The sequence below is a fragment of the Tenrec ecaudatus genome, chromosome 6, assembly GCF_050624435.1.
Source record: "Tenrec ecaudatus isolate mTenEca1 chromosome 6, mTenEca1.hap1, whole genome shotgun sequence".
NCBI classification, from domain to species: Eukaryota; Metazoa; Chordata; class Mammalia; order Afrosoricida; family Tenrecidae; genus Tenrec; species Tenrec ecaudatus.
This window is the reverse complement of record NC_134535.1, coordinates 50,175,403-50,198,627: the sequence shown is the minus strand read 5'-3', so window position 1 is coordinate 50,198,627 and position 23,225 is coordinate 50,175,403. Positions and strand designations below refer to the sequence as shown.

The 23,225-nt window shown below is 39.7% G+C and overlaps 1 protein-coding gene and 1 long non-coding RNA gene across 3 annotated transcripts in view; one reads left to right on the top strand and one right to left on the bottom strand.

Annotated features, from left to right (window-relative positions):
* Positions 1-23,225, bottom strand: part of LOC142449908 (uncharacterized) — a 277,617-nt gene that overhangs the window by 68,075 nt on the left and 186,317 nt on the right. Inside the window, exon 3 of the long non-coding RNA XR_012784895.1 lies at positions 6,861-6,987. This is a non-coding gene — a long non-coding RNA (uncharacterized LOC142449908). The remainder of the gene's footprint in view (positions 1-6,860; positions 6,988-23,225) is intronic.
* SYT1 (synaptotagmin 1) overlaps positions 1-23,225 on the top strand; it is a 627,530-nt gene that overhangs the window by 511,888 nt on the left and 92,417 nt on the right. For both annotated transcript variants that reach the window (XM_075551237.1, XM_075551236.1), the window contains exon 8: positions 484-601. In XM_075551237.1, coding sequence (XP_075407352.1) covers positions 484-601 — 118 coding nt within the window. The remainder of the gene's footprint in view (positions 1-483; positions 602-23,225) is intronic.

Below are 23,225 nucleotides of genomic sequence, written 5' to 3'. Positions count from 1 at the left end.
AAGAAATTGAATTAGTTGTACGAGTCCCCAATAAATGATTTTTAAAAAACAGGACAAAAGAAACTTCTAAAAGTACAGGGGCAAAATCTCTCCAACTGTTTTTCCAAAAGTCAATGAAAAGACCACATAACAGAACTCCTCTCAACACAATTAGGCATGCTTGATGTTACCTCGGTAAATGAAACACCACTGAGTGCCAATGGGACTAGGAGTTTACAAACTCTTACAGTCATAAGCTTTCCACTTGAGGAATTTTCAGTGTACCTGTATATATGTGTGAACTAAGAAGGTCTGGTGGTGCTGAGAGATAAGCTTCGGATTGCTAATCATGAGATCGGTGGTTCAAAGCCAGGCTGAAACCCTACACAGGGTCTCTGTGAAATGGAAACATCTCAATAGAGATGAGTTGAATTTTTGAGGTTTTCTTTACCATGCTGACCTTTATTTGAAAATGTATTCATACCTTCTCATTTATTTTTATAGCAAGAGAAACTGGGAGACATCTGCTTCTCCCTTCGCTATGTACCTACTGCCGGTAAACTGACTGTTGTCATTCTGGAGGCGAAGAACCTGAAGAAGATGGATGTGGGTGGCTTATCTGGTAAGTCTGTGATGTCTATTGATTGTCTTAATGCTATTCATCATGGATACCAAATGCATAGCACAGCCGCTGTGACAGCCCACGCCTTATTGATCACAGTTCTCTTTCCTACGGAGCTTGGAAGCAGTCTCAAAGCTCATCACAGCCCAGTGCCCCAGGAAGTTACTCTCAATCTATTGCGATTGACACATAAGAGAAGACCTATTTTCCTGCTTCATAAGCAAAGCATCAAGTCTCACTTTGGGCCACTGATATCTGACAATTTTTGTTTCTCTTCTTAAAGGCAATGCCTGTGACAAGTTCTAGTTTTAATGAGTTTGGGTTTGGGCTTGGTTGTTTTGATTGCTGCTATTGTTGTTGGTCTATGTTCATCTACGCTGTAAAAAAGTGTTTTCTGAGATTCACTAGGTATTTTAAGTATAATAGTTTTTTCCAACATGATTTGTATTAAGGATTCGCATTTCAGTATATGACTAAAGTTCTGTGTGTGAATCCTCGTGGCGATGCATTTCTTTTCTCGATAATTTTTGTCGGAGGTGGGGGAGACTTTTGCATAAAAATGTCTATTGATCCCAACCTTCGTGATACCTGAGTAAAGTACACGCATATCTCAGAGCTAATGAAGGTTTGGCTCCAGATCACTGCAATAGGTGAATCCCGCAATAAAACATGGCTTCTATGATTGGCCAATGCATGAAAGTCAGGTTTATGCTCTACTGTAATTTATGGCACGTGCTGTAGCATTATGAAAAAGTTTGAAATATTGTGAGATTTACCAAAATGTGACACAATGACATGAAGTAAGTACACACTGTTGGAAAATGGTGCCTCTAGAGTAGATTAAAGCAAGGTTGCCGCAAACCTTAAATATCTAAAAAAAAACATGCAAGATTTATGAAGCACAATTAAATGTGGGATAACCTGGACACTCCTCTTCCACAGCAAGGTCAGCCCATGGAGTTGAGGCTTCCACGGTTGAACGTAATAGTTTTTTCCCCTCTCTATGTCATTAATCCAATTAGTTTTCTGTAATTTTAGGACATAAAATAAAGCATGAGGAATGCTCATGCTATGTCCCTAGGTCATTAGAAGTAGACCACAGTGATTGCTTGTGGCTGCAGAATTTGACTCAACAATTCCAACTACTGAGTATTTTCTCTAATAAGAAAATTGCCAACTTTTAAAAGTTACCTTAATACAGCATAGTGATTTTATATTTTAAAGCAAAATAGCTAAGAAGCTGCTAAAGCCCGGTTTCCAGTTTACAGGAGTGCTGATTTGTCAACCCCATTCACCTAGTGCCTCAGTTTGATCTCCTTACAAATAAGCCACCTAGGGAAGCTTCATTAATTCTTTCGTGCCACTATGACTCGATATAATACTTTACTGTTTTTGTTGTCAGAAAGCATAATGGAGCAAATTTAAAGAAGTAAACAGTTGTATCGAAAGATGTAATCAGTTTTCATGTACCTATATGTGATAAAAATATAGAACCATTTTTAACTGCAAAAACAGTTTGCTCTCAGATTACAGCATCATATCCTGAAGCAAGGACTCTACTATTTCATGGATTCCATTGCATCTTCTTTTACTTGCTTTATTCCAAATTCCCGTGGTAAGCATCCCCTCATTACCCTGTACCTAGTACCTCTGTGTTCTTCCTCCCAATTCATCTATGCCCTTCTCCAGAGTTCCAGAAGATGTACCATGAAGCCTATCAAACCTCAGGGCCCCTCCTCCTAGGACTCTCCCAAGGCCCTTAGAATGAATACCCCTGGTTCTAGAAAGGTGTTAGCCCTGTTCATTGTCTCTTTTCATACTGACTTCCGGAGAACCAATCTCCTTTTGTTCAGAGGTATCAGAAGGCCTGCAAGCATCTTTAGGATCTGGTAGAGAAAATGTGAATTTCACTGCATTTGTTGCTCCTGTAAAGATTGAAAGCCTCAGAAACCCCGGGAGCAGTTCTGGTCTTCCCAGTAGTGTCTCTCTGAATGAAAACTGACCCAAGAGCAGCGGGTGGAGTGCTGTTTATTATGGCTTGCAGTCCTGTTCATACCCAGTTAGGTTATTGCTACCAACCCCAGGGAAGGGCAGGGTTCCCGACCACTCCTACCCACTCCACCACGGTGACATAGAGGGAAAAACTAGAGGCCATGCCTGATATCGTGCTGATTGTTTTATATTATTTTTTTCAATAACAAAAACTCTTAAAACAATATTGCCTCTTGACCCACATAACCTGGGGGCATCTTTGCATTTAAATGACCTGAGATTAAAAGTTATTATTATCGTTTAATTATTAAATACTAAATATTAAATAAGGATATTTTAAGGTTACTTATCTTTAATGAGTCCTAGCCTTAAGGGTTCTCTGTTGCCTGTTGACTTAAGTCATAATCACTGATGTCCCAAACACATGATGCAATTCGCGATCCGTTCAACAAATATGGATTGTGTCCCTATGGGGTTTCAGGCACTGTTCTTAGCATTAAGCTTACATCAATGAACAAAACAGCCAAAGACTTTGGAGAAAGTTAAAACTGGGGAGTACAATAATGTTTGCTAAGCCTACTGCCATCCAGTAGCTGTCAATTCATAGTGACCCCATAGGAAAGAGTAGAACTACTCCACACAGTCTCCGTGACTCTAGGTCTGCGCAAGAGCAGAGAGCCTCACCTTTCTCCCAAGGAGTAGAGTTGGTGGGTTTGAACTGCCAACCCTGCAGTTAACAGCCCAGTGCTTAAACCTAGTGTGCCACCAGGGATCTCCTTAGGGGATAGGAAGGGAATATAATTTTAAATGTGCAGTCAAGGATAGTCTCATAAATACATGACAATTCTGCAATGGCCTGAAAGAAGTGGAGCAGTGAGCCATGGTTGCCTGGGGGGAAGGAGAAGTTTAAGTGAAGGAATTCCATATTGCCTTTTCTGATCCATTCCAGCAGAAGAAATTTTAGCTTTTTTAAATGCCAATAGCAGTTTGTTTATATTCTCCAACATCACTGTCCTCACTAGACTGTTATATATTTATATCTCCTACAATGTCCTTACTGACTTGTAGCAATGAACATAACTGCTGAATGAATAATGAATTATTTACAAAGGAGCTGTGACCTAAAAAAATGAAGTCTTGCATTTCAAATTGTTCAACCTACTTACCATCAAAACAACTTTAAGCATTTGGATGGTCTGTCTCAGAGTAAGTTGACCTGTGCCCGAGAAGATCGAAACTGCATAACAAGAGCATCCCAGGTAATCCAATGTATACCACCTTTCCTAGTAATGGCTCAATTAATTGGAAGAAAAGGAGTTTTTGGCTGGTTCGGATGCCACTCTGCCACTAACTAGTTGTTTGACGTTGGACGGGTTACTTAGCTTTTGTAAGTTCCAGGTGCATTATCTTTAAGTGGGAGTGAGAACCTTAATAAGATTATTGTGAAAAGTAAATAAGAGCACATTGTATCGGCACACCTAATGGCACAGTAAACATTCTTGTTATTATATTAATAAATGTATCAACTATTAGGCTAGATATACAAAATATGAAAGCAACCAATGGATATTTTAATCAATTGACTGGTTCAGTGTGGGGTGGTATTGAACTTCCCGGCACATGGCTCACAGTCCAACCACCAGGGCTCCACAGACAGATTGGAATATTTGGGGGAAGGTCACCAGGGAAGAGCAACTCATCCACCTCAAGTCTCAGGTAGTTTTCATGTAGAAACCTGAATGGGCAGAGGCTGGCCATCTTTGCGGTACTATTTATCAAGGTGTGGAATTTCGCCTGTGTACATCAGAATCATGCTGAACGCACATTAAAATTTAATCTCTCAGAGATTACCTCAGATCGGTTTATAACTGAATCTCTAGCAGTTCACAACTGAAAATCACATTTTAATCAAGCCTACACCATGTTATTTTTATGTATCTTAAATCTAAAAACCAGTTTGGGAGGTATAAATATTACACTATCACTTTAGCTGAGGCCCAGTACAGGCCACGGTCTAAGTTAGATCATTTTGGGCAGCAATATAAAATATACTCTTTTCTCAGGTATGTTCTATTTCTTCATCACTGCAGTGCCCGCTTTCCTGAAAGGCACCCACCTTTCTAAACGGTTCTCCTTTTCCTTCTGTCTCTTCCCCTGAAAGTCATAGATAGTCCTTTGTATATTCTGGAACCTTTTCCTAATATCCTTCCATGGCCCTGCACTGCTGCTGAAAGCATGACAGAAACTACTCCAAACTCAATCGATTTGTATAAAAGCCACTAGTGTGGGAACTTAGCCGATGTATAAAGCAGCAAAAACTTATTTGAGCCAATTAGATAAGGATATGCAAATTAATTGACCATAACATCAGGGTCAAGCAATAATATGCAAATAAACTGGTTATCTTATTGAGCTAATGGGACAGGGATATGCATAAGTTGGCTGTGATGTCAGAAGCCTTCATCATAATTTTAGGCTTGAATGTTCCAATATAAAATTAATTCTGAGATACTTGATAATGCTTAATTATCATATTAATCAGCTCATCTGAATCCCCAAGATGTAGATAAATTGATGTAGGAAAAATGACAAATCTTGAAACAAGATCATCTTAGAAATTAAATTCTTATATTAAAAAAGGGATAGCCAAGTCTCATGCAAGATGAGATGAAGGTACAATTATAGTCCCAAAGAATGGATAGCAGTGCTTTGCTGGAATGATTAATAGGTGGTTTACAGATCTGAAAGGAGCAAATCTGGGATAGAAGGCAAATAATATGAAACCGAGAAATATGAGTGTTGGCCTCAAAAATGTATTAGTTCAGAACAATTGCCCCCAAACCCCTAAGTAGGCAGATACACAGGCAATCATTCAGCAATCATCACTTGAGTGCCCACTCTGTGTTTGTTACAGGGGTGTACAAGTAATAACAACCGCACCCCCTTTCACACAACAATGGGTGCCAGCCATCATGCTCAATACTTCATATATGCTAACTGAGATCATCCACTCAGCCCCAGAGGTAGATACATTTGTAATGCTATTTCATTGTGGTAAGTGAGGCCTAGAATGTCAACGAACTTACCCAGGGTCATAGAACTATTAACTGGCTGAGCAAGATAAACGTCAACCTAAACACCAAGTCTACAGACTCTATGAATAAAACATGACACCTAAGTCCTTATCCTTTTTCACCAGGTTCAACTCGGAGAGATAGTAACTAACTACAAGTTACAATTTGAAAGATGCTAAAAAGTTTATGTGATTCCAAATATCTTATAACTAAAGTTCATCATAGAAGCCACTCATATCAATTAATTGGTTGCTGTGTTTTTAACTTCTCGAACAGATTAGACAGCCAAAACAGGGTCAATAAATCATAAGACCAGACACCAAATATCAACTGATTATTGCACTGCTAAAAAGGAACTTCTTGGTTTCTTTCACACCGACTGGCATGTTATTTTAGTGGCCCTAGCACGCTGAAGAGGATGTTTATGGTTCTGCTATAGTGTGGGAGAGGAGAAGGGATACTGTCAGAACAAAGAGGAGGAAAGATGAAGTCTAAGGGATTTAGCAGCGTACAAAAAGCTTCACCTACTCTCCAGTTTTATCGAGCATTGTCTGGGGAGTGCGTGAAGTTACTGGGGAGAAGCAGTGCTTGCAGTAGGATGCCATAGGGCAAAAGCTTGTTGTTAAGTGTCTTTGAACAGGCTCCCAGAAACACCAGGCATAAAAGCTTTACTAGTCCTTAAAATACCAACTCACTCTGTGGCTCAAAAGTACATATTTAAATATTAAACTTGAAGAAACTAGAATCTCAATAGACAGCTCTACCTGAAACATGGAGCTGAGCTAAAAAATCTTAACAAGAGAAACTTGCAGATGAAGAACTGGCAATAGGGGGCTTCAAGTAGGTGTGTGCTATAACATTCTTACTACTCACCTTGAAAATCTCTTATTTTGAAAGTACTCTCATTGTTTTCAGTCACTGAAGCTCAGTGGATTAATAAAGAGGTCGTATTAGGTTTGGTAACCCAAAAAGGCTGAAGATCTTTACTACAGGCAAGCTTAAAGAAAAATATACTGAAATGAATAAACAGCCTTTACAGTTGAATAGAATATGAGAGTAAATTATAAACTAGGAAAAAGTTATGTAGAACCATCTACTGAAGACATTCGCCAAGATACAGATATATAAGAAAGGTTAAATGCAAGATTTTGTAATTACACTGGGGACGGGGAGGATGGTGGGAAATGACTCACCTTTGTCCAAAGGGAAAGCGTATCCACTATCGGCGTGCACGTCGTGATGAGGCGCCACCTGAAGGAACTCGGCGTGATAGCAGATCCACTCTGCCAGAGGAGGGCGGCCCCATAAAAGGTGAAGGCACTGCGTGAACAGACAGGAAGAGATCACTAGAACGCTGTAATATAGAAAAGGAACCTGAGCAGGGATATGAATAAATTCTGAAAATGATAAAAGGTGAAGCTAGAGCAATGCCAACCTGATTATCACTGCCTGTGATACTAGGTTAGAAAGTGACCTTGATGTTTGAAAGAGAATAGGTCAACAGAAGGACCTTTCCAGGTGATCCAATGGTTTCTTCCTACGAAAACAATCCTTGTCATTTTTGCTTTGCTACTTCATACTTGGGTAATATGTCTCTGAAGTTTATTGTTCTAAGAGGTGGAAGAGACTTCAATAAAATGTTGAGATAAACGTATATGTCTATTTTGAGTTATAGGCTTACAGGGGAACACCTGTGACCTTTACGGTATGTTATCATGCGTGGGTTATCATACATTGTATCCATGGGCAACAACACAAAACAGACCCCCCAGCTGCGTGACCCACTAATACAATTTAGAATGGCAGCATCTGCACAGCTGAGCGTGCACTTTCTGTCTCCAGCATGCAGGATCAAGCCAATGGCAAGTTCCACTTTCCTTTCAATTCCAAAGAAGGAAAGTCAGCATGACTAATAGGTCACAGCAGGATTAAATGCATGTTTTTAAAATTGGTGGGATTCCAACCAAAAATCTTATTATCTATGTTTATTAAAGAGCATTTCAACATTATTTTGTCTTAATCTTCCAACTGATTTGATCCATTTTTTTCACTTAACTAAACTATTTTTGGTATCATAGTATAAGTAATCTTATAAATGATACAGGATCTGAAGAATAAAGAAAACCAAAAAGAGTAGAAAATGTAACTCTTGGAATGATCGATACAGCTGTCATTTTAAGTAGAATGTTTCTTCCTCTCTCCTTTATCTCCCTCGCCGCTTCCATGGTGACAGCGGAGACCAATGTTTCCCAGAGATGAGGAAGGATAATAACCCCCACATGCAGCCATCACTCAGGCCACTCTTCAGTGGCAGCCGTAGGACAGGTTCTGGGGAAGAGTTAAAGACCAAGAAGGATGCCGTAGCCACATCTTTTTTGCCATGCATGAACAGATGAGGCAATGATGTGGCATCTCAGCTGTACACGGTTTTATAGGCAAGATCCTTATCAATGGGAGTCAAGACACCAGTAAGCTGCTCACGCCGGAACCACTAATGGACTAACTTTCATTGCATGTCTTCTCAATGAGCCCTAGAAAACTAGGAGGTTTCCCATTTTATTTTCCTCCGCAATAAATGCTTTTTAATCTATTTACTTACTCGGGCAATTTACTTTATAACTTAAAAAATGTCATACGAAACACGTTTACTTTACATCTTCAGGAAAAACAATGTGGGTGATTGACTAAAGAAACTGGTAGATTTTAAACTACTGATTTCAGCCAACAATCTGACAATGTGATTAATTAGGAAGCAGGAAAAGAACCGAGGGCACACTTAGCGACAGCCCACTCTCAGAGCCAGTGCAGTGCGTATGCGTGTGGAAAAGGGACATTCTCTGTGATGGGCCAATAGCACAGCTGTCACTTGTGGACAATTTTATGAACTCTTCTGACCTGATGAGGGAAGGAAACAAATGTTTTCACAAACAGCACTGTGTTTTGATATCTCCCTAATTTTTTTAATTTTAAAATTATAGCAACGTTCAAATATAAAGTTACTACTCCTAAATTCATTTGAAAACTTAAAGTAAGAAATGAAAGTCCCTTACCAAACTGTGTAATCCCGTCCCAATCCTCATAGATCATTAATAGTCCTAACAGAACAATTTGAAATTTCATATCCTTCCATATTCTCGTTTATTCTTTCATTATGTTGTACACACACATGCAAATAGTTATGCATTTTTTAAAATATCAGATTATGCTGAACATATTTTGTGCGTTTGTTGTTCTCATTTCAGCAGTGGATGATGAAGATCCTTCCCAGTGGTCTGCAAAGATCTGCCATTACTTATATTGGTTGAGTTATATTCCTTTGTTTGAATGGATCATAATATATTTAGTAATTCCCTTATTACTAAAGCTCTGCGGGAAACTATTGAGCGTCTCTGCAGAACTTAAAACGAAACCTAGGTAAAGAGAAATACAACATGCACAATCCTGACTACAATACAGATGGCAGGTCTCTCCAGGTTAATCATAGCATAGACATGAGGAGACTTCAAAAAGCTTATGGGAAAGTCTATTATCTTTTCATTCCATTTTTCCACAAACTTTTGGAAGGCCCCTCTCCTAGAGAAAACGCAAGAAGCTGACGGAAAGCATGGCCTCACATGGAGCGAAGTGCTGAGAGCCCTGTACTACAGCGTTCCCACATGTCCATCAGAGAAGGAGAGCAAGGGAAAGCGCCCATGCCCTCAGTGTCCTAAACTTGCTGGGTGATTCATCGCCACTGCTTCCTGTTGCTGAGGGATAAGATGTTACATTTATGCAGCATCTTTGTGCGCCTAAATAAGAAAGGATTTTAAAGTAAGATGCAATTACCCAAGTTCAAAACCTAAAATTTTCTTGCTTAAAAAGACAACCTAAACTGATTGCAAAGAGCACCCAAGGAAAAAACATTGGGTCATTAGTGTGTAGATTTTCAGATTTTCATCAACTATATTTACAGGAGTCTGAATCCATTAAAATACTCAATCTAGCAACATTGATATGATCATAAACTGAAGTTATCTATAGCAGTTGCTAAAAGCCACAATTATAGATAACTTTCAAAACCAACATTTTTAGAGAATTTAGCAATGTCTAGACTTGACAAACCCATTTAGGTAAAGGTGCTTATATGAAGAGGTGCCAACTCAAGGAGAATGTCTAGAACAAGCCCTTGAAAGCTATAGCCCCCCCTTCACATGCAACAAAAACACCATAAATGAAACTAGCCTAAAGTGCTCTGTACCTTAAACTGAAGCTTCAGTTTACAAACATTAAAAAATTATTCTAATTGTAACTGAAAGGCACATTCCTGTTTTTAGAAGACTTCACCGAACATTTTTAAAAATAGTTTAGTGGCAGAGATTTTAAAAGGAGCAGTGAATGCTTATGAATTATGCAAGTCTGAACTTTCATTTTAATAACTTCATTAAAATATAAAAACCTTAAAAGCCTCCCAACAGGAATTTAACTTTATAGAAATGCTTTGTACATGCCCTGACCTTGCCAAGAGGCACACCTAAGGCATGATTTAACAGTTATTACAGGGCAAAGCCTAATAATAAATACAAAACTCAAAATGTCAGCATTTGGCCTTGCCTCATTGGTCTCCAGTGGAGTAGAAATTCAACTTGAAGAAGACCCTTTTCTGAGAGACAGCAGGGAGCCCCAGAAAGAGACTAGCATTGGAAAACCTGGGGCTGAGACCTTTAACCTTTCTGATACACCGTTTGTTCATCTACAAAACTGGGAAACTAATGACAGCAGCTTTATTGGGAAAACACACGAGATAATATTCAATGGACGCTCTACATTGGAGAAACAGAAATAGATAGCTACTGTCAACTCATGACTCTTATGTCCAACAGAACAAAATTTTTCCTGATCTGTATCGTCTTCATGATTGTCAAAATGTAGAATGCATTTTTAGAGTGTTGTATCACTCCATCACCTCAAGGCTCTCCCTTGTTGTCTTCCTTAAACTTGCTATCTTCCTCTTGTATCCACACCAAGTAAGCAATGTTCTGTTGTGATCCATGCTTTTATTAGCTAATTATCCAAGGTGGATCTCCAGACCTTTTTTCCTAGTCTGTCTGTGTCTTAAAGCTCTACTCAAACACCATGGGGAACCCTGATGGTATTTAAACATCTAGCAATATAGTTTCCAACATCATCGCATTAGACACGGCACCACAATACAGCAAACTGACAAATGGTGGCTATTATTAATGCTGATTATTAATTAGCAAAAGACGGTACTTACCCAACTTTCTGTTTCCTACCATATCCTTGTTGCAAGAGTATGTGTCCCTTTATGGATTATATAAATTGTGTGTGTGTGTGTTTAAATAGTGCTTTGTCATTAGACTAACTTATGATGATCTCTGGAGCCAATCAGTAATTTTGCATCCCTTAATCTGTTTCTGTTTAAGCACAAGGTACAGTTGATTTTGTGAAGACTAATGACCAGTGGTGTATCTCTACCACCTTATAAAAGATCTCTAAGTTGCTTATTTGAATTTCTCTTCCAAGGACTTCTTTTATAACATGCCCAAGACAGTTGGGGCTAATTGGGCCAACAAATATGAGTAAGGAAGAAAAAGAGAGCCTTTTCGTCCTAATTATCAAGTTACTGCCTGGTTGCTGGACAAACTCCCTCTGTAAAATGAAACACCACAAGACGGCACCTGCTGTTGCTATGTTAATTGGACTGGATATGGCAAGGCCTGATCCCAAGGCAACCCCCTACTTGTCTTTTCAAATAATTGTGCCCTAGCACATGAACACAATGTGAGTCAGCATTGTTTGCTCCTTGTTGGTGCATAATTGTGTGGTCAAGACGCCAACTTTCACATCACACTACAAATTCTCAAATTACAACAAATGAAATCAACACTAAACACAATAGAAGTCCCAGGTAAGCCCCCACATCCTTTCCACCAGCCGTCCTTGGACCTGCTTCCGCTTATTTCCCTCCAGCTAAAATATCCTTTTCTAAGGAAATTTCTGCCCAACCTGGCATTTTTTAAAAATCAAAAACAGGCTGCTTGGATCGTTCCCCTGCTCTGCGGCCTCCAGCTTAATTAGGAGAATCGCTCCACTTGCTGATAGGGAAAGGAGCTCGCTTAAGAGTTCATAAGAAATGGGAAAAATCATGGCATTGAGTCTTCCGGCAGAGATGATTCCTCTGCTACCTTACGTGTTCTTTAACTAATTGCTGAATTTGCCCATGTCAGTGACTTTGAACCGAGCCTCTCTCACACAACTAGCCAGCCTGAACCCAAGGTTAAACCAATTGCCTAGAAAACATTTTCTGTGAAGCTGTAAGCCTGAACACTATCTATAATCCAAACACCGGAGCTAAGAACAGCAGAGCTTCACAGTCTCTGGCAGATAAAAACATGAAATCAGGAGATACATTCCAGTCTAAGCCTCAAAGGATGCTTCCCAAACCTATGGGGATATTAGGGCTCTTTTAGTCCTGTTTTGCTTTATGGAGAAAATAAAAGGATCTTTTGTATTCATTTGGTCTGATATAGAATTGAATGATTGTGCAAATATAGCCCAAATTTAAAGAGAAAAATATTATTTTCAAGCTAAGCATACACGAGTTGAAAAATACCACTGTCATCCCGTCTACGCAGGACAGAGTAGAGCTGCTCCGGAGGGTGTACAACACCATAAATGTTTAAGGAAGCAGACAACCCTCATGAGTCTTCCATGGAGTAGCCAGTGGCTTCAAACCACTGACCTTGTAGCTAGTTAGTAGTCCAACAATTAACCCATTCTACCACCATGACACCTAGATACTGACCATATACTGTAAATCAAGCTTTAAAAGCAACTTGCCCAGACTCTATGATAGCATATACAGGTGTTCATTCTGATAATTGTCACTCAAATTAGTCCAGGCATCTTTAATGATATGCAAGAGGAACTAGCTATTAAATGTACTAGAACATAATATATGCTTGCAAACAACTAATCAGTATTCCAGCGCCTCCGCTCTGCTCCGCCACCCCACCACCCCAATTTGGATGGGGAAGTGGGCAAAGACATTTCCTTTCATGTCAGTTTGACTGCTATTGGTATGGGTGGTTCTTGTCAGTGCCTCTCTAACTTTCCATTAACTCTCAACATGATTTAATCTGAAATGTAAAACAGCAGGGAAATCTCATTACCAACGGAGATTATTCCTTTCAAAGAGGAGACTCCCGAAACAGAGCTCGTATATGCAACACAGGGAGATCAGGAATATTGCATTCATTTCTGGGAACCTGCTTAGAAAAGGGACATTAACTTCCTAAAGCAAATCCTGAGGAGAATCAGGTCCATGCAGAGGGCAGAGACAGCATCAGCTGAGGAGCTGCTCGAGGAGCTGGAGATGCTTAACCTGCAAAAAAAAGGCCTTGGCAATTGCCTGCTAATAGGCAGGGCAAGAACTGAACCTAGCCTTGTTAGCTATGAACATCTGAACTGCGGTCCATTACTGTAAGTAATCAAGGTCCATACTTTGAGTCTTTAAACTACAGTTCCTGCGCAAAAAACAGGTAAACTGCCTAGACATTTTGCATACAGAATACTATTTTACCCACCAATCTCTTATAGTATATAAGAACTTAAACTAATTAATAACAATCATCATCATGACCAGACTAAAGGTAACATTGGAACATAGAGTAGAACAAAGAATATCTGTGGCAAATTTGTACCCACCAAGAGGCATTATTTTTTCTTTGAAAACAAAATCAGAATGGAACACAGCCACTGCTAACAATAATAATAGTCAATGCTTTCTGTGCTAGAAATTTACAAGTGTGATTCTGCTTAATCTTAATCACACCCCTCCGAGGTAGGTGTTAATATTGCCATACACAAATGAGAAACCTGAGGCTTGGCAGAGATCAGGGACTTGCTCACAGGGGAATCGATGGCAAGCCAGTGATCTTCACTGGGCTCCTGTCTGTTACCAAAGCCTGGCTGCGTAACCTCTGTCTAGACCAGTGGTTCTCAACCTGTGGGTCACGACCCTTTCAGGGGGGGTCAAACGACCCTTTCACAGGGTCGCCTGATTCATAACAGTAGCAAAATGACAGTTATGAAGTAGCAACAAAAATAATTTTATGGTTGGGGGGTCACTACAACATGAGGAACTGTATTAAAGGATCACGGCACTAGGAGGGTTGAGAACCACTGGTCTAGACTGTGCATCTAGACTGTATCATTTAAACTGGCCAGAATCCCCATCCTGTAGAAGCCTCAACTCCAGAAGATAATAAATATTTTTGAGCTCTAAAATTATCATCAGTTGACTCACGATTAATATCCTCTCTAGATTATTTGGACAAAGTAACAAAATAAACTGAGCCTGCAAACGCCAACACACACGAATCCCCTTGACTTCATAGGGAAGCAGCAAATGCCCGAATAGGACTGGGGGTAGGGGGAGGGCTGCTTTTTTTCCTTCTCCCCTATGCTTCTTATCTGTCCCAGAACATAATATCCTAAAGGATTTGTGTTCTTTTCAGCCTTTAGGAGGGAAAAAAAACAGGAAAGTATTTTTACAAGTTTACCTAAGATCCAAGAAGAGTGGCCATGAAACAGTGTTTGTGAGTCCCCTACAGCATGCATAAAGCAAAGAGGCAATGAATTCCTGGGCTGTTTCCATCGCGTGCAATCATTTTGGAAATCATGCCACAGAGGTATATGTTAAAAAGCTGCATAGCACCGTGCCTTTTTCTTTCCCTTTTCCCGCCTCCTTTTTTTTAATTTGTCCAACAGTCAGGAAAAAAAGCAAACGCAAAAATAAACACGCAAGCAAACAAAAGAAGCAGGCATAACAGAACATTCAAGTGTTTGCTTCTTTGGTAGAGCCCCTCAGGGCCACCGTTTCCAATGCCTTACCTTCGCACCGTCCACAGTTTACAGCTCACTGACTAAAATCTTTGTCTATGCTATGTGCCTTCTCTCACTTTTGAACGGGGGGTTCTTGAGTTATTGGGTTGCCAAGCACTCTGACTGTGTTCCTTCTTCTGCGCCCTCAGTGGACGCTGGAGCAATCCTTTCTCGTGATTGTGGCACTTTCTCTTTGAATTCATTTTACAAAAAGCTCTACTTCATTCACTTTTGCGTATCCATCACCTACCATTACCTTACCCATCGTAGACCACCACCACCATCCAAACAGAAAGACTTGCCTTTCCGATACATGGGCGCCTCTGGGATTCAGAGTAGAACAACCCTCCACAGAGTTGACCATGACTGCAATCCATTAGAAGTGAATTGCCAGGACATTCTTCCAAGGCACCTTGGGGTGAAGTTGAACCACCAACCTGTTGAGTTGTAGCCAACCCCACATAAGGGTTGAAATGAATAAGATGGCCAACACATCCTAGGTCCCCAGCATTGGCATACAGTATGAATTGAACTACATTGAGTCAGGACAAAGGAAACTGAACTAAACAGACTATACAAAAGCATTCATTTGCCACAATAAAATGTTCTTGGTTTATAATTTGTATACAAATTGATTAGCACAGCCTAACTATGAAGTGATATACGCCTACTGACTGATAATTCTTGGATTACTTATTGTGTTACCATGAAAAGTATAGCGCTGACCTTCTGGGTCTAAACATTGTAATTAATTCTTTAAGCTGAGGCATAATGGTGGACACAGCCTAAATCACTGTACATCTGAAGACTGAGAAATGAAAAACAGATTTGGGAAGGTCAACGGTGTTTTGGGAAAAGCAAAGGGGCGCAGAAAGCGGCACGCACTGACACTCTTGCCCACACAGGAATCCCCATCCAGCGAGGAGAGCTGACCTTTCCTTTATCAAACTAAGCCACCTTCTTGATGGAGGGGGTCCCAGGAGGAGAGGAAGTCTAGTCAGGAGCAGCCCCTCACCCAACGCCTCCATTTCTGTTGTCTCCAATCTCTAAAAACCTGTCTATCAGGATGCATCGTGTTCTCCTCTGAGCTAACCGTGCATCAGACACTCGAGGCGCAGGCGGTATCCTCCATCATGTAGCCTGCAGTCAATCACGAAAAGGAGACCAAATGAACGAGTATGCAAAAAATAATAATAATAAATAACTATACATCCTCGGTGGAAAAATCAACAGCTGGAGAAAGGAAAAAGGTCTCCTCTTCCACAAAAGATATAGAATCTGGTTTGAGGAGTTGCTAGCGACTCTTTTCTGAAAATCAAATCCCTTGCATCAAACAAGGAACTAGTTATAAGCCAGATCAATGTTGTAAAAGTTTTGAGGGTGAGGGATATTCCTTTGTACAATCCGGTACCTTGATTCCTTTTGTCCCATGATGAACCCAGCTTATCTCCAAAATTTTGATGACATTCATACTAAAGATCTGGGAGCAAATGTACCCCCATCAGGAAAATTGGTGGGAAAAGGAGCTAAAATGCTAGCTGTTAACCCGTCAGCAGACCAAATCTACTGGCTGCTCTGCAGGGAGAAGATGAGACTCTGCTTCCAGGATGATTGAAAGCCTTGGAAACCGATGGGGCAGTTCTAGTCTGTCCCAAAGGTCACTCTGAGTGGAAGCCAAGTTAAAATAGGAGGTTTGGCTTTTTGATTGGGTTCCCCATTATGGTTGCTTCTACAACGATTTTGTTATAAAATGGTTGTAGTTTATAACTATGTTATATCTCCTAATGTGATAATATAAAGTGGGCATTATAAAGTTTCTTTAAAATAGAAATGTTTACAAGAACATAAATAAGATCAACATAGTTAAATGATTTTATTTATGAATAATAAAAATATTCTCTTTAAAATATTATTACATTAGTAAATATGCTCCATTATTTTTAGACATTGGTTTTACTTTATTTTAGTGAAACCACAATATTCAACATACATAATGCAGACTGAGTATGTGATTTATAGTAAATATCAGGAAAGCTTGGGCACTGTGTCTGACTCATGCTCAAACAGGGCATCTTCTGGATCTTTACTTCCAATCTTAGTAAATATCCAGTCCTTTGTTTTCAGAAGAAAAAAAGAAATAGAAAGTAGTCATTCTAATGTTTTCTTTCAGCATTCCCTGGGGAATGTGTAACCCCATGGGGACCACAGTGGACTAAGTGTTTCAGGTCCATTCTGGTTCACAGGAACCCTTTAAAGACACAGGAGAATGTCCTCCGCAGGGTTTGCCAGGCTGTCAATCCTCACAGAAGCAGACCGTCGATCTTTCTCTTTCAAGCAGCTGGTAGGTTTGGACCACTGCTGACCCTTCAGTTAGCAAGTGCACCCACTAGTGCCTTGGGGAAAGTCCCAGTGAGCTATTGCAGGAAAGCCTGGTATTAAAAGTCTTACAGACCATGCCTGAACTCTGATACACGGCATTGCCATGAATCAACCCAATTGCAATTAACTCCTAGCTGGTTCCTTTAATGCACTGATGTCACAATTGGAAATACTCATTTAATTGCTAGCTTTTTATATTTTTTAACTGATATCTCATTTACTCAAAGCAACATGTCATCATCAATATTCCCCAAGTACCTAGAATGATGTCTGATCTACAGCAGATACAGAAAAGTAGCTAGTGAAAAGATGGGCGGGGGGGAACGATCAGGGAAAAATCCCTTCTCATTCTGTGAATGTCCATGCTTCCTTCTTGCTTTGCCAAAGTATGTTGACTCATTTAGAACCTAGGACATTGACACAAGGTGTTGGGGGAGGGAGAAGGGTGGGAATGATCCCCGGGCATCTATTTTAACCACAGTACATTTTTCTTCAAAGAGTTCCAATAACATTTCATTTTGATACCACTTTTCACTGTACTGAGATACAGTTCCTCCACTAAATTTTCTTAATCTAATTAATTCTATGCTTTATAGTATAATAAATTCACAGTGAAGCACAATCTTTCTGATGCACAGTTCTGTTGGCTAACTCAACTTCAACTTGGAGCTAGGGTCATGACTATCCTTAGTGATCCAAGTGGTTATGTAAGTTGTCGTTCCAATGTCCTGCCTGTTTCACCACCCAATATAACGTCACATTATAAAGCATCCCTTCCCTCAATAGCTATCTATTGAGCACTTACTTTGTCTCAAAATAACAACAAAAGAATCACTGCCAAGTCAATTCCAACTCATAATGACCCTATAAGATAAAGTACAACCCCTCAGTGAGGGTCACAAAACTGTAATATCCTAAAAGTTTTACTGGCACTTCCTCCACATCTCATACAATTCAACAACTCAATATCAAGAAGAGTTGTACAATAATTACTACAATTTTAGAGCATTTTATTCTTCCTTATACTCCTTGTTATTCATGTAATTATTTTTCAATTGTGGCAAAAATATACAAAAACAATTCTCCAATTCAACAACTTCTACATGTATATTTCAGTGCCATTGATTATACTCACTTATCAATATTCACTTATCATACACTTCCATAGTTAACTTGTTTTTAAAAAGAGTAGTATATACATCATCATAATCTGTTCTAATGCTCCCTCCTCCCTCCCAGTCACTGTTTGCTCCCCGTTCCTGATAAACCATTGTATCAGTTATTTTCTCTATGAATCTACTCTTTCTAAACTAGGAAATCTAACAAACAAAAATCAAAAACAAAATGAAATGGAAAGAAGAAAATAATAATATAAAAAGAAAGCATAAGAAAGAAAAGGCCACCAACATTTTAAAAGCCAGAGAGTAAATTTCTGTTGTGGAACAAGCAAGAGGTACTTGAACATAAGGCAAATTCAGATTGGATCAAGAGGGAAGTCGAGTGACCAAATATCATACCATACCATGGTTCAATTCACCATTCTCTAGTTTACAGTCGTCTCTGTCTGATGATAAAGCTGGTTGAATCCCTTGCTTGTGGCTAGAGGGGATCTGCCAGAGGCTTAATCTGACCGCAGATGGATTTGGGCTCCTACTCGCCTCCATAGCCGTCTACAGATTGGATGTTCACAATTTAAACTCTGATGCTTTCCCCTTCATCATATTTGTATTTTGTTATCATCATCTTCAGATCACACAGGATGATGTGTTTCTTTGCTGTGGACTTAGATGCTGCCTCACTTAAATAGCTGCCTGTTTGAATGCAAGCCTTTGAGATCCCAGACACTATTCCAATTGCTAGCACGGCACCATCTGCTTTCTTCACCACACTTTGCTGTAGTACTTTTATCTTCAGTGATCTCATCATGAAGGCAGGGGTCAAGCAGGGCCATGTTATCAGAACTAACTGTTCTGGGATTGGGGCTAGAATTAACTGGGAGCCCAGAATCCATATGCTTGTCCATGGGTTATGAATGAAGGCTGTAATCTTTATGCTACATCTTTCTTCAGCAGAGCAGCTGGCGAGTAACCACTGCTCTGTTATTAAATCCTTTCCTGCTTTAGATATTTAGGTAACATATTTTAAAACATGTTGCTTGCTAACTTGCTTAATTATTAACCATCAATTCATTTTTCCCTATCATACATAGGATCATTGGTGGCATAATGGGTTACTAGTCAGACTACTAAATGCAAAGTCAGCAGTTCAAATCCACACCCCTCCGTGGAACAAAGAGGCTTTCCCTCCCATAAAGAGTTAGTCTATACATATGTAAATATATTTATATATAATAAGAGGGTACTAGATCTATGTAAATTATATCTGTATGCTAAGAATTAAAGTTGCAGATGACATTGGGCCTCAACTCAAGTACTCCCTCAACACAAGAACGCTTTGTTCTATTAATCCGGCATTCTGTGATGCTCACCCTCCCAACATGATTGCTGAAGACAAAATGGGTACATAAGCAAATGTGGTGAAGAAAGCTGATGGTGCTGGCTATCAAATGATATAGCACCTGAGGTCTTAAAGACTTGGAGATAAACAAGCAGCCATCTAGCTGAGAAGTAACAAAGTCCACATTTAAGAAGCACACCAGCCCGTGGGCTCATGAGGTGTCGATGGGATCAGGTATCAGGCATCAAAGACCCAGAACAAAAAATCCTATCGATGTGAATGAGGGGAAGAGTGGAGTGGAGACCCATAGCCCATCTGTAGACAATTAGCTATCTCCTCACAGAAGGGTTACAAAAAGAAATGAGCCAGTCAGGGTGCAGTGTCGCACCAATGAAACATACAATTTTCCTCTAGTTCTTTAATGCTTCCTTCCCCCCTATCATGACCTCAATTCTACCTTACAAATTGGATTAGACCAGAACATGCACACTGCTACAGATAAGAGCCCTCAACACAAGGAATCCAGGATAGATAAACCTCTCGGGGCCAATAACGAGAGTAGGGATACCAGGAGGATTAGGGAAAGGCGGGGGTAGAAAAAGGGGAATAGATCACAAGGATCAACAGATAACCCTCTCCCAGGGGGATAAACAACAGAAAAGTGGGTGAAGGGCAACAGAAGACGATGCAAGATATGAAAATAATAATCTACAACTTATCAAGGGTCCATGAGGGAGGGCAGGTGAGGAAGGGAGGGGGGAAATGAGGAGCTGATATCAAGGGCTCAGGTAGAAAGAAAATGCTTTGAAAATGGTGATGGCAGCATATGTGCAAATGTGATTGACACAATGGATGAATGTATGGATTGTTATAAGAGATGTAAGTGCCCCCAATAAGAGTATTTAATATATATTTTTAACTTTTTAAGAGTTACAGTAACAAAAACCCACAGGGGCAGTGCTACTCTGTCCTACATGGTCACTCTGAGTCAGAATCAACTCCCTAAGGCCTGTGAGTTTGCGTTTTTGAGGTACCTTTGGGTTAGGAACCCTGGGGGTGCTGTGGGTTTCACTGTAGACTGCTAACCTGCTAAGTCAGCACTTTGAAACCACTGACTGCTCTACAGGAGAAAGATGTAGCCGTTTGCTTCCGTAAACATTTTGACTTGAAAAATCTATGAGGCTGTTCTCGCCAGTCCTAGTGGATCAGCATGAGTCAGAACTGACTCCACCGATGAGAAATAACACCTGTGCTTCAGTAAAATATAAAACTCAGAGGATTACTTACAGACTTAAATGATACCTGCAGTTTCTGTCTTCTATTTTCAAGAGACTTTATTAGCATCTTGAAATCCAGCCTCACATATGACAGCATGCAAATTATGGAGGAAATTTAGACCTTGGCCATATTGACTTCATCATAGAAACACCTTAGTGTCCTTTCTCCCTTTTAGTTATAGCATCTTTGGAGACTAATTATAAATTGAGAATATCCAGCATGCTAAAATGATGTACAACATATTCAACATATTCAGCCTGCTATTTAGAAAAGCCCTGTAGTTTTTCTCAGGTTTTCCCCTAATGACTATTCTACTCATACTTTATCATCTCTCCAGTCTTAACTAAAATTTAAACAGAAGATAGTCCATGTGAGAAAGAGAGAGTTTAATTATATTCCTTAAATATGAGCTATTGTCATGAACATTCTTGCCAAGTTAGAAGAAATCTCCTGGGATTTTTTTTAATTTGCAGTTACTGATTGTTAGCCAAATATAATGTGTGTGTATTCAGTAGTATAAATATACACCTATTAATGTATCTATTTTATCCATATAAATTATTTTAGAATTTTTCTTTTGTTCAAAACCCTAAAGGATAATTTAGTATTCAATGAAATATATACATAATTTAAAAGCTTTCAATATTCAAATGGGCACATAGAAATATACAAAAATAGTTGTTGAATTAAGAGTAAACCCAATTTAAGGGGACCTGGTGATGTAGTGGCTACGTGGGTCACTCGTTTGAAGCCATCAGTGGCCGTGCAAGAGGAAGACGAGGCTTTGTACTTCTGTGAAGAAGCAAAGTCTCGAAACCCACAAAATCAGTTCTCGTGGGATTGCTGTCAGCAGCACAGACCTGATAGTAACAAGTTTGGTTTTTTAAACCCCACTTAATATTTCTTACTCCTTCTTTTCTTTCACTTATAGCTTTGCTCCTTTATTTATTACAAAATGTATTTGTTGAGTACATACTATATGATATTGAAGCCCTCGTGGCAGAGTGGTTAAGTGCTCTGATTGGCAGGTTCACCCACCGAGAGAGAAAAGGCAGCCCATTGAGGTAAAGATTCACGACCTGGGAAACCCTCTGAGACAGTTCGACTCTCTCCTCCTGGATCGCTGTTGGTCAGGATGTAATTTGGCAAGCAGAGGGCTAAGGTTTGGGGTGCTATGTGCTACATAAGGGACCTTGGTGACACAGTGAGCTAAGCTGGGGGCTGCTGACCACAAGTTGGTGGTGCACACCCATCAGCCACTTTAGGGGAGAACATTGTGAAAACTGAATCTTAGAAACCCTAAGAAGTAGTTCTACTCTGTCCAGCAGGCTCCCGGTGGTTTAGAGTTGTCTGCATGGCGTGAGGTTTGCGGTATTATTTTTCCTTTATGTTTTGTGTTGTTTTGTTGACATTATATGCTGTGCAGTTCTAGGAGCTAAGGATTCAGCAATGAAGGAAATAAGTAAAAACGGTGCCGAATGGTACTGATATTCCAAAGGTAAGAGAAATAAGTTAAAAGTGTTTTAGAAAGTGGTACAGGCTTGGAAGAAAAATAAATCAAAAATGTTGACAGAAATTGATCGAATTCTAAAGATGCGTTTTAAAGAAGAACCAACAGGATGTGCTTCTAGGTATAAAAAAGAGTGAAAAACCAAGGACAGTCTATTGTTTTTGCCCTGGACAGTGGAAGAAAGGAATTGCCAGGCACCACGTTTGGAGAATTCTGCAATAAAGCAAGTTCAAGGTGAATAGATATCATGGGCTTAGTCTGGGACATATGACATTTATAATACCAATTAGAAAAGCAAATTGAGAAGTCTTGAGTGAGAATCAACTTAATAGCAACTTTTTTTTAATATGCAGTCATTGACCAAGGTTATCTTAACCAATGCTACAAAAGTCACTTCTTTTTCATCTCAACCATGACAGTTTACTCATTTGTTTACTTCTAATACATATGAAAATTGTTGGCAATTATATCTTTATCTCCTTTTCATACTATCTTGTTGCTCAAAAACACTTAACCATGAAAATCAAGGCTTTAAATCTTAGTTTACCCTCATCCTCATATGTAATTCTCATGCTAGATTTTTCTGTCCTTCCTTATGCCCCATCCTCTGCTTAAACTCTTAGTATCTCGGTGATCAAATTAAAATTGCACTTTCCCTCCCTCGCTAGAAGATTCTCAAAGTTAAAATCCTTCATGAAATCCAGACCCTCCAACACCAGCTTCCTCATGCATGCTTTTCTGCTAGACTAGATAGACCTAAAACCTGGAGAAGTACCACCAGTAGGACCTTCTTGGAAGGATTTTCCATCACCATTATGTAATATGTGGCACATAAATATTACCTCTTAAAACACGGGAAACACCATTTCAGTTCTTGCTGCCAACAGAATAGATTGCACTGCCTACCCAAGTCAATGGGCAAAAATGGGTTGAAGATGGAATGAAGACTCAACTGAAGTTCATTGCGTTTCCTCCAAGATTCTTTATTAAAAGCAAGTCTGGAGCTTTCACACCCGACTGAGGCCAAAAGGGCAATTCACTTGCCCCA